The sequence below is a fragment of the Oncorhynchus keta genome, unplaced genomic scaffold, assembly GCF_023373465.1.
Source record: "Oncorhynchus keta strain PuntledgeMale-10-30-2019 unplaced genomic scaffold, Oket_V2 Un_scaffold_4195_pilon_pilon, whole genome shotgun sequence".
Taxonomy (NCBI): Eukaryota; Metazoa; Chordata; class Actinopteri; order Salmoniformes; family Salmonidae; genus Oncorhynchus; species Oncorhynchus keta.
In genome coordinates, this window is record NW_026290935.1 from 393,663 (window position 1) to 406,151 (window position 12,489).

At 43.5% G+C, this 12,489-nt stretch overlaps 1 protein-coding gene across 1 annotated transcript in view; it reads left to right on the forward strand.

The window, feature by feature from the left end:
• dlec1 (DLEC1 cilia and flagella associated protein) overlaps positions 1 to 12,489 on the forward strand; it is a 114,731-nt gene that overhangs the window by 56,715 nt on the left and 45,527 nt on the right. The window contains exons 15-17 of the mRNA XM_052516252.1: positions 7,652 to 7,782; positions 9,615 to 9,842; positions 10,034 to 10,164. Of these exons, the coding sequence (XP_052372212.1) occupies positions 7,652 to 7,782; positions 9,615 to 9,842; positions 10,034 to 10,164 (490 nt within the window). The remainder of the gene's footprint in view (positions 1 to 7,651; positions 7,783 to 9,614; positions 9,843 to 10,033; positions 10,165 to 12,489) is intronic.

Consider the following 12,489-nt stretch of genomic DNA (forward strand, 5'->3'; position numbering starts at 1 on the left):
ACTAAAGAGTTAATCAGGGTAAACTGGGATATGACTAAAAGAGTTAAGCAGGGTAAACTGGGATATGACTAAAGAGTTAAGCAGGGTAAACTGGGATATGACTAAAGAGTTAATCCCCAGGGTAAACTGGGATATGACTAAAGAGTTAATCAGGGTAAACTGGGATATGACTAAAGAGTTAATCAGGGTAAACTGGGATATGACTAAAGAGTTAATCAGGGTAAACTGGGATATGACTAAAGAGTTAAGCAGGGTAAACTGGGATATGACTAAATAGTTAATCACAGTAAACTGGGATATGACTAGAGAGTTAATCAGGGTAAACTGGGATATGACTAAAGAGTTAAGCAGGGTAAACTGGGATATGACTAAAGAGTTAATCAGGGTAAACTGGGATATGACTAAAGAGTTAAGCAGGGTAAACTGGGATATGACTAAAGAGTTAAGCAGGGTAAACTGGGATATGACTAAAGAGTTAATCAGGGTAAACTGGGATATGACTAAAGAGTTAATCAGGGTAAACTGGGATATGACTAAATAGTTAATCAGGGTAAACTGGGATCTGACTAAAGAGTTAATCCAGGGTAAACTGGGATCTGACTAAAGAGTTAATCAGGGTGAACTGGGATGTGACTAAAGAGTTAATCAGGGTGAACTGGGATGTGACTGGAGTTAATCAGGGTGAACTGGGATATGACTAAAGAGTTAATCAGGGTAAACTGGGATATGACTAAAGAGTTAATCAGGGTAAACTGGGATATGACTGAAGAGTTAATCAGGGTAAACTGGGATATGACTAAAGAGTTAATCAAGGTAAACTGGGATATGACTAAAGAGTTAATCAGGGTAAACTGGGATATGACTAAAGAGTTAATCAGGGTAAACTGGGATATGACTGAGTTAATCAGGGTAAACTGGGATATGACTAAGAGTTAATCAGGGTAAACTGGGATATGACTAAAGAGTTAATCAGGGTAAACTGTGATATGACTATCCAGTTAATCAGGGTAAACTGGGATATGACTAAAAGAGTTAATCAGTGTGAACTGTAATATGACTAAAGAGTTAATCAGGGTAAACTGGGATATGACTAAGTGAGTTAATCAGGGTAAACTGTGATATGACTAAAGAGTTAATCAGGGTAAACTGGGATATGACTAAAGAGTTAATCAGGGTAAACTGTGATATGACTAAAGAGTTAATCAGGGTAAACTGGGATATGACTGAGTTAATCAGTAAACTGTGATATGACTAAAGAGTTAACAGGGTAAACTGGGATATGACTAAAGCAGTTAATCAGGGTAAACTGGGATATGACTAAAGAGTTAATCAGGGTGATTTTTCCACAAATAGACAGGTATTTTCCTTTCCACGGTAGCAAGATCTTATCTATTTTGCCAACTTTCTATTAAAATTGAATGTAGTGAGATTATTTATATATATTGGGATATGTAACCAGTATATCCACATCACTGTCACACCATTTTATACGGTAATGTAAAAGTTGTGTTTTTAGTGATCAATGCGTAATATAGCACTGATCATCATTTGGTTGTATTCAGAGAGGTTATACAAAGTAGCTAGATCCTCGTTGAGGCTGTGCAGGGATCCACATTGTGGATTTAAAAGAAAACATGAATCATCAGTGTACAATGATACTGTGGTTTTTAAGCCAGGGATTTCAAGGCCCTTGATGTTATTGTTGGATCTGATTTTAATAGCTAACATTTTGACAGCCATATTAAATAGATATGCCGATAGTGGACAACCTTGTTTTACTCCTCTTGACAGTTGAATACTTTCTGAGAAGTAGCCATTATTTAGTATTTTACACCTGTAGTTAACTTTAACCCATTTTAAAAGAGACTCACCAAAATATTATTATGTGGATATATTGAAGCAACATCTTAAGACATCAGTCAGGAAGTTAAAGCTTGGTCGCAAATGGATCATCCAAATGGACAATGACCCCAAGCATACTTCCATTGTTGTGGCAAAATGCCTTTAGGACAGCAAAGTCAAAGTATTGGAGTGGCCATCACAAATCCTGACCTCAATCCTATAGAACATTTGAGGGCAGAACTGAAAAAAGTGTGTGCGAGCAAGGAGGCCTACAAACTTGACTCAGTTTGGCCACTAGAGGCCTCTACCATTCTCTATGAGGTCATGGCATAGAGGTGGAGGCCCCTGCTGGGGAAATAGGAACATGCCATGGACACATCATAGAGGTGGAGCCCCCTGCTGGGCAAATAGGAACATGCCATGGTCACATCATAGAGGTGGAGCCCCTGCTGGGCAAATAGGTACATGCCATGGGTGGAGTCCCCTGCTGGGCAAATAGGAACATGCCATGGTCACATCATAGAGTTGGAGCCCCCTGCTGGGAAATAGGTACATGCCATGGTCACATCATAGGCGGAGCCCCTGCTGGGCAAATAGGAACATGCCATGGTCACATCATAGAGGCGGAGCCCCCTGCTGGGCAAATAGGAACATGCCATGGTCACATCATAGAGTGGAGCCCCTGCTGGGAAATATGTACATGACATGATTCAGCCAGACTGTTTATAAGAGATGAACATGAATTATACATTTCAAGACATTTAGCAGAGGTGCAGCAGAACTCTGTAGCTTTAGTAGACTGACTGATTAATGTGTCTAGTAGACTGGTCTAGTTAGTAGACTGGTCAGTTGACTGACTGACTGGTTTGTAGACTGGTCTGTTGACTGACTGGTTAGTAGACTGGTCAGTTGACTGACTGACTGGTTTGTAGATTTATGTTGACTGACTGGTTAGTAGACTGGTCTCTTGACTGACTGGTTAGTAGACTGGTCTCTTGACTGACTGGTTAGTAGACTGGTCAGTTGACTGACTGACTGGTTAGTAGATTTATGTTGACTGACTGGTTAGTAGACTGGTCTCTTGACTGACTGGTTAGTAGACTGGTCTCTTGACTGACTGATTTGTAGACTGGTCTGTTGGCTGACTGGTTAGTAGACTGGTCACCAGCTGACTCGTTATTAGACTGGTCTCTTGACTGACTGGTTAGTAGACTGGTCTCTTGACTGACTGGTTAGTGGACGGTCTCTTGACTGACTGGTTGGTAGACTTGTCTGTTGACTGACTGGTTAGTAGACTGGTCTGTTGGCAGACCCGTTAGTAGACTGGCCTGTTGGCTGAATGGTTAGTAGGCTGGTCTATTGGTGGACCCGGTTAGTAGACTGGTCTGTTGGCTGACTGGTTAGTAGGCTGGTCTGTTGACTGACTGGGTAGTAGACTGGTCTGTTGACTGACTGGTTAGTAGACTGGTCTGTTGACTGACTGGTTAGTACACTGGCTCGTAACCTGCTGTTTACTGACTGGTTAGTAGACTGGTCTGTTGGCTGACTGACTGGTTAATAGACTGGGCTGTTGACTGACTGACTGGTTAGTAGACTGGGCTGTTGACTGACTGACTGGTTAGTAGACTGGTCTGTTGACTGACTGGTTAGTACACTGGTCGTAACCTGCTGTTTACTGACTGGTTAGTAGACTGGTCTGTTGGCTGACTGACTGGTTAATAGACTGGGCTGTTGACTGACTGACTGGTTAGTAGACTGGGCTGTTGACTGCCTGACTGGTTAGTAGACTGGGCTGTTGACTGACTGACTGGTTAATAGACTGGGCTGTTGACTGACTGACTGGTTAGTAGACTGGGCTGTTGGCTGACTGACTGGTTAGTAGACTGGGCTGTTGACTGACTGACTGGTTAGTAGACTGGGCTGTTGACTGACTGGTTAATAAAGCTAATCTGAAAACAAGACTCCCTAAATTCAGCATATTGATTGCGCAACCAGGGCTGGTAAAACCCTGGATCGTTGTTATTCTAACTTCCGCGATGCATATAAGGTCCCCCCGCCCTCCTTTCAGAAAAGCTGACCAAGACTCCATTTTGATGATCCCTGCCTACAGACAGAAACTAAAACAAGAAGCTCCCACGCTGAGGTCTGTTCAACGCTGGTCTGACCCATCTGATTCCACGCTTCAAGACTGCTTCCATCACGTGGACTGGGATATGTTCCGCATAAGCGTCCAACAACAACATTGACGAATACGCTGATTCTGTGAGCGCGTTCATTAGAAAGTGCATCGGGCGATGTCGTACCCACAGCAACTATTAAAACATTCCCAAACCATAGTGGAGTTTGGAGTGTGACTGTTTGAGGTTGTGGACAGGTGTCTTTAATACTGATAACAAGTTCAAACAGGTGCCATTAATACAGGTAACGAGTGGAGGACAGAGGAGCCTCTTAAAGAAGAAGTTACAGGTCTGTGAGAGCCAGAAATATTGCTTGTTTGTAGATGACCAAATACTTATTTTACACCATAATTTGCAAATAAATTAATTAAAAATCCTACAATGTGATTTTCTGGATTTCTTTTTCTCATTTTGTCTGTCATAGTTGAAGTGTTCCTATGATGAAAATTACAGGCCTCTCTCATCTTTTTAAGTGGGAGAACTTACACAATTGGTGGCTGACTAAATACATTTTTGCCCCACTGTACATGTATCACTAGCCACTTTGTTTACATACCCTACATTACTCATCTCATATCTATATACATACTCGATACCATCTACGGCATCTTGCCTATGCTGCTCTGTACCATCACTCATTCATATATCTTTATGTACATATTCTTTATCCTTTTACACACTGTATAAGGTACTAGTTGCCACTGTTAGTTAGATTACTCATTGGTTATTACTGCATTGTTGGAACTGGAAGAACAAGCATTTCGCTACACTCGCATTACCATCTGCTAACCATGTGTATGTGACCATTAACATCTGCTAACCATGTGTATGAGGACCATTAACATCTGCTAACCATGTGTATGAGGACCATTGACATCTGCTAACCATGTGTATGAGGACCATTAACATCTGCTTTGAGGACCATTAACATCTGCTAACCATGTGTATGAGGACCATTAACATCTGCTAACCATGTGTGAGGACCATTAACATCTGCTAACCATGTGTATGAGGACCATTAACATCTGCTAACCATGTGTATGAGGACCATTAACACTAACCATGTGTATGAGGACCATTAACATCTGCTAACCATGTGTATGTGACCATTAACATCTGCTAACCATGTGTATGAGGACCATTAACATCTGCTAACCATGTGTATGGGACCATTAACATCTGCTAACCATGTGTATGAGGACCATTAACATCTGCTAACCATGTGTATGAGGACCATTAACATCTGCTAACCATGTGTATGAGGACCATTAACATCTGCTAACCATGTGTATGAGGACCATTAACATCTGCTAACCATGTGTATGAGGACCATTAACATCTGCTAACCATGTGTATGAGGACCATTAACATCTGCTAACCATGCGTATGTGACCAATAACATCTGCTAACCATGTGTATGTGACCAATAACATCTGCTAACCACGTGTATGAGGACCATTAACATCTGCTAACCATGCGTATGAGGACCATTAACATCTGCTAACCATGTGTATGAGGACCATTAACATCTGCTAACCATGTGTATGAGGACCATTAACATCTGCTAACCATGTGTATGAGGACCATTAACATCTGCTAACCACATGTATGAGGACCATTAACATCTGCTAACCATGTGTATGAGGACCATTAACATCTGCTAACCATGTGTATGAGGACCATTAACATCTGCTAACCATGTGTATGAGGACCATTAACATCTGCTAACCATGTGTATGAGGACCATTAACATCTGCTAACCATGTGTATGAGGACCATTAACATCTGCTAACCATGTGTATGAGGACCATTAACATCTGCTAACCATGTGTATGAGGACCATTAACATCTGCTAACCATGTGTATGAGGACCATTAACATCTGCTAACCATGTGTATGAGGACCATTAACATCTGCTAACCACGTGTATGAGGACCATTAACATCTGCTAACCCTGTGTATGTGACCATTAACACCTGCTAACCATGTGTATGTGACCATTAACATCTGCTAACCATGTGTATGAGGACCATTAACATCTGCTAACCACGTGTATGAGGACCATTAACATCTGCTAACCATGTGTATGAGGACCATTAACATCTGCTAACCATGTGTATGAGGACCATTAACATCTGCTAACCATGTGTATGAGGACCATTAACATCTGCTAACCATGTGTATGAGGACCATTAACATCTGCTAACCATGTGTATGAGGACCATTAACATCTGCTAACCATGTGTATGAGGACCATTAACATCTGCTAACCATGTGTATGAGGACCATTAACATCTGCTAACCACGTGTATGAGGACCATTAACATCTGCTAACCATGTGACCAATAACATCTACTAACCATGTGACCAATAACATCTGCTAACCATGTGTATGTGACCATTAACATCTGCTAACCATGTGTATGAGGACCATTAACATCTGCTAACCATGTGTATGAGGACCATTAACATCTGCTAACCATGTGTATGAGGACCATTAACATCTGCTAACCATGTGTATGAGGACCATTAACATCTGCTAACCATGTGTATGAGGACCATTAACATCTGCTAACCATGTGTATGTGACCATTAACATCTGCTAACCATGTGTATGAGGACCATTAACATCTGCTAACCATGTGTATGAGGACCATTAACATCTGCTAACCATGTGTATGAGGACCATTAACATCTGCTAACCATGTGTATGAGGACCATTAACATCTGCTAACCATGTGTATGAGGACCATTAACATCTGCTAACCATGTGTATGAGGACCATTAACATCTGCTAACCATGTGACCAATAACATCTGCTAACCATGTGACCAATAACATCTACTAACCATGTGACCAATAACATCTGCTAACCATGTGTATGAGGACCATTAACATCTGCTAACCATGTATGAGGACCAATAACATCTGCTAACCATGTATGAGGACCATTAACATCTGCTAACCATGTGTATGAGGACCATTAACATCTGCTAACCATGTATGAGGACCATTAACATCTGCTAACCATGTGACCAATAACATCTGCTAACCATGTGACCAATAACATCTACTAACCATGTGACCAATAACATCTACTAACCATGTGACCAATAACATCTGCTAACCATGTGACCAATAACATCTGCTAACCATGTGACCAATAACATCTACTAACCATGTGACCAATAACATCTGCTAACCATGTGACCAATAACATCTACTAACCATGTGACCAATAACATCTACTAACCATGTGACCAATAACATCTACTAACCATGTGACCAATAACATCTGCTAACCATGTGACCAATAACATCTACTAACCATGTGACCAATAACATCTGCTAACCATGTGACCAATAACATCTACTAACCATGTGACCAATAACATCTACTAACCATGTGACCAATACCATCTACTAACCATGTGACCAATAACATCTACTAACCATGTGACCAATAACATCTGCTAACCATGTGACCAATAACATCTGCTAACCATGTGACCAATAACATCTGCTAACCATGTGACAAATACAATTCGATTTAATAGAATGCTCTGTTGACTGACTAGTGGTTAGTAAACTGATCTGTTGTCAGACTGGTTGACTGTGTGTTTGTGGTCCAGAGATGAACGAGTGTTTTGACCTGGAGCTGGTTCTGACCGGAGGGCGACCAGGTGAGGTCATATCCAGACTGCTGTGTCATGTTCAGCACCATCACCAACCTGTTGCTCTGGTCATACAGGTCACCTTCAAGGTGAGAGAGACTCCTATCATAGCTGTCTAAACGGCATCATCCGCTGAGGTAGTCGTTCTCAGAGAGACTCATATCATAGCTGTCTAAACGGCATCATCCGCTGAGGTAGTCATTCTCAGAGAGACTCATATCATAGCTGTCTAAACGGCATCATCCGCTGAGTTAGTCATTCTCAGAGAGACTCATATCATAGCTGTCTAAACGGCATCATCCGCTGAGTTAGTCATTCTCAGAGAGACTCATATCATAGCTGTCTAAACGGCATCATCCGCTGAGGTAGTCATTCTCAGAGAGACTCATATCATAGCTGTCTAAACGGCATCATCCGCTGAGTTAGTCATTCTCAGAGAGACTCATATCATAGCTGTCTAAACGGCATCATCCGCTGAGTTAGTCATTCTCAGAGAGACTCATATCATAGCTGTCTAAACGGCATCATCCGCTGAGTTAGTCATTCTCAGAGAGACTCATATCATAGCTGTCTAAACGGCATCATCCGCTGAGTTAGTAAACGGCATCATCCGCTGAGTTAGTCATTCTCAGAGAGACTCCTATCATAGCTGTCTAAACGGCATCATCCGCTGAGGTTAGTCATTCTCAGAGAGACTCCTATCATAGCTGTCTAAACGGCATCATCCACTGAGTTAGTCATTCTCAGAGAGACTCATATCATAGCTGTCAAAACGGCATCATCCACTGAGTTAGTCATTCTCAGAGAGACTCATATTATAGCTGTCTAAACGGCATCATCCACTGAGTTAGTCATTCTCAGAGAGACTCATATCATAGCTGTCTAAACGGCATCATCCGCTGAGGTAGTCATTCTCAGAGAGACTCATATCATAGCTGTCTAAACGGCATCATCCGCTGAGGTAGTCATTCTCAGAGAGACTCATATCATAGCTGTCTAAACGGCATCATCCGCTGAGTTAGTCATTCTCAGAGAGACTCATATCATAGCTGTCTAAACGGCATCATCCGCTGAGGTAGTCATTCTCAGAGAGACTCATATCATAGCTGTCTAAACGGCATCATCCGCTGAGGTAGTCATTCTCAGAGAGACTCCTATCATAGCTGTCTAAACGGCATCATCCGCTGAGGTAGTCATTCTCAGAGAGACTCATATCATAGCTGTCTAAACGGCATCATCCGCTGAGGTAGTCATTCTCAGAGAGACTCATATCATAGCTGTCTAAACGGCATCATCCGCTGAGTTAGTCATTCTCAGAGAGACTCATATCATAGCTGTCTAAACGGCATCATCCGCTGAGTTAGTCATTCTCAGAGAGACTCATATCATAGCTGTCTAAACGGCATCATCCACTGAGGTAGTCATTCTCAGAGAGACTCATATCATAGCTGTCTAAACGGCATCATCCGCTGAGTTAGTCATTCTCAGAGAGACTCATATCATAGCTGTCTAAACGGCATCATCCGCTGAGTTAGTCATTCTCAGAGAGACTCATATCATAGCTGTCTAAACGGCATCATCCGCTGAGTTAGTCATTCTCAGAGAGACTCATATCATAGCTGTCTAAACGGCATCATCCGCTGAGTTAGTCATTCTCAGAGAGACTCATATCATAGCTGTCTAAACGGCATCATCTGCTGAGGTAGTCATTCTCAGAGAGACTCATATCATAGCTGTCTAAACGGCATCATCCGCTGAGTTAGTCATTCTCAACACGAGATTTGATTGGAGAGTATTACCTGACAGGTAAACATATTCTGAAAAGTATTGTATAGTGCTCTACCAGTACAACAGACGTATCCTTCATCTTTGTGTAACCTCGCCAACTCTACTTCCTCCGGTGTGTGTTGGTGTGTTCCAGGGTCCGCAGGTGTCTGTGAGTGTTCCCAGTCTTGACCTAGGTCTAATACAGCTAGGTGACCAGACCCAGGCCACCATGGTCCTCACCAACACCACTCATCTAGAGGCCTTCTGGAGCCTGGGGCCAGGGAAGGCAGAGAGGACAGACAGTCTGGAGTCTGGGAAGGCAGAGAGGACAGACAGTCTGGAGTCTGGGAAGGCAGAGAGGACAGACAGTCACCACACACAGGTAAACACACTAACAAGTGAGTTAAAGGTAAGTTAAAGTAAAACACTGAAATATCACACATACTGTAATATTGAGGTATTGCCTCTGGTCGCCCTGGTAAGTGTTTTACAACAGTTTGTCCGTTTGTACTGAGACCTGATAGTCCCATTGTTGTCCTCTGTTGGTGTTTGTCTTCTTCTCCTGTGTGCTAGATCACAGTGCAGCCGTGTAAAGGAGTGCTGCCCCCTCTGGCTTCCTGCAGTGTAGACATCCTCTTCAGACCCCTGTTATGTCAACACTTTGACACCGTGCTGGAGCTGGCTGTGGAGAATGGCCAAGGATGGTGAGGATTTCACCAATGCCTTCAACACTAATTGTACCAATAGGAAATCAATTTATTAGCTAGCAAGATCTATATCTGTGAATCAGCAACCTCTAACAGTACTGGTTCTGTCTCCAGTCACCTCTAACAGTACTGGTTCTGTCTCCAGTCACCTCTAACAGTACTGGTTCTGTCTCCTGTCTCCAGTCACCTCTAACTGCACTGGTTCTGTCTCCTGTCTCCAGTCACCTCTAACTGTACTGGTTCTGTCTCCTGTCTCCAGTCACCTCTAACAGTACTGGTTCTGTCTCCAGTCACCTCTAACTGTACTGGTTCTGTCTCCTGTCTCCAGTCACCTCTAACAGTACTGGTTCTGTCTCCAGTCACCTCTAACTGTACTGGTTCTGTCTCCAGTCACCTCTAACAGTACTGGTTCTGTCTCCTGTCTCCAGTCACCTCTAACTGTACTGGTTCTGTCTCCAGTCACCTCTAACTGCACTGGTTCTGTCTCCAGTCACCTCTAACTGTACTGGTTCTGTCTCCAGTCACCTCTAACTGTACTGGTTCTGTCTCCAGTCACCTCTAACTGTACTGGTTCTGTCTCCAGTCACCTCTAACAGTACTGATTCTGTCTCCAGTCACCTCTAACTGTACTGGTTCTGTCTCCTGTCTCCAGTCACCTCTAACAGTACTGGTTCTGTCTCCAGTCACCTCTAACTGTACTGGTTCTGTCTCCAGTCACCTCTAACAGTACTGGTTCTGTCTCCTGTCTCCAGTCACCTCTAACTGTACTGGTTCTGTCTCCAGTCACCTCTAACAGTACTGGTTCTGTCTCCAGTCACCTCTAACAGTACTGGTTCTGTCTCCTGTCTCCAGTCACCTCTAACAGTACTGGTTCTGTCTCCAGTCACCTCTAACTGTACTGGTTCTGTCTCCTGTCTCCAGTCACCTCTAACAGTACTGGTTCTGTCTCCAGTCACCTCTAACTGTACTGGTTCTGTCTCCAGTCACCTCTAACTGTACTGGTTCTGTCTCCAGTCACCTCTAACTGTACTGGTTCTGTCTCCAGTCACCTCTAACTGTACTGGTTCTGTCTCCTGTCTCCAGTCACCTCTAACAGTACTGGTTCTGTCTCCAGTCACCTCTAACTGTACTGGTTCTGTCTCCAGTCACCTCTAACAGTACTGGTTCTGTCTCCTGTCTCCAGTCACCTCTAACTGTACTGGTTCTGTCTCCAGTCACCTCTAACTGCACTGGTTCTGTCTCCAGTCACCTCTAACTGTACTGGTTCTGTCTCCAGTCACCTCTAACTGTACTGGTTCTGTCTCCAGTCACCTCTAACTGTACTGGTTCTGTCTCCTGTCTCCAGTCACCTCTAACAGTACTGGTTCTGTCTCCAGTCACCTCTAACTGTACTGGTTCTGTCTCCTGTCTCCAGTCACCTCTAACAGTACTGGTTCTGTCTCCAGTCACCTCTAACTGTACTGGTTCTGTCTCCAGTCACCTCTAACTGTACTGGTTCTGTCTCTGTCTCCAGTCACCTGTAACTGTACTGGTTCTGTCTCCAGTCACCTCTAACTGTACTGGTTCTGTCTCCAGTCACCTCTAACTGTACTGGTTCTGTCTCCAGTCACCTCTAACTGTACTGGTTCTGTCTCCAGTCACCTCTAACTGTACTGGTTCTGTCTCCAGTCACCTCTAACTGTACTGGTTCTGTCTCCAGTCACCTCTAACTGTACTGGTTCTGTCTCCAGTCACCTCTAACTGTACTGGTTCTGTCTCCAGTCACCTCTAACTGTACTGGTTCTGTTCTGTCTCCAGTCACCTCTAACTGTACTGGTTCTGTCTCCAGTCACCTCTAACTGTACTGGTTCTGTCTCCAGTCACCTCTAACTGTACTGGTTCTGTCTCCAGTCACCTCTAACTGTACTGGTTCTGTCTCCAGTCACCTCTAACTGTACTGGTTCTGTCTCCAGTCACCTCTAACTGTACTGGTTCTGTCTCCAGTCACCTCTAACAGTACTGGTTCTGTCTCCAGTCACCTCTAACTGTACTGGTTCTGTCTCCAGTCACCTCTAACTGTACTGGTTCTGTCTCCAGTCACCTCTAACTGTACTGGTTCTGTCTCCTGTCTCCAGTCACCTCTAACAGTACTGGTTCTGTCTCCAGTCACCTCTAACTGTACTGGTTCTGTCTCCAGTCACCTCTAACTGTACTGGTTCTGTCTCCAGTCACCTCTAACAGTACTGGTTCTGTCTCCTGTCTCCAGTCACCTCTAACTGTACTGGTTCTGTCTCCAGTCACCTCTAACTGCACTGGTTCTGTCTCCAGTCACCTCTAACTGTA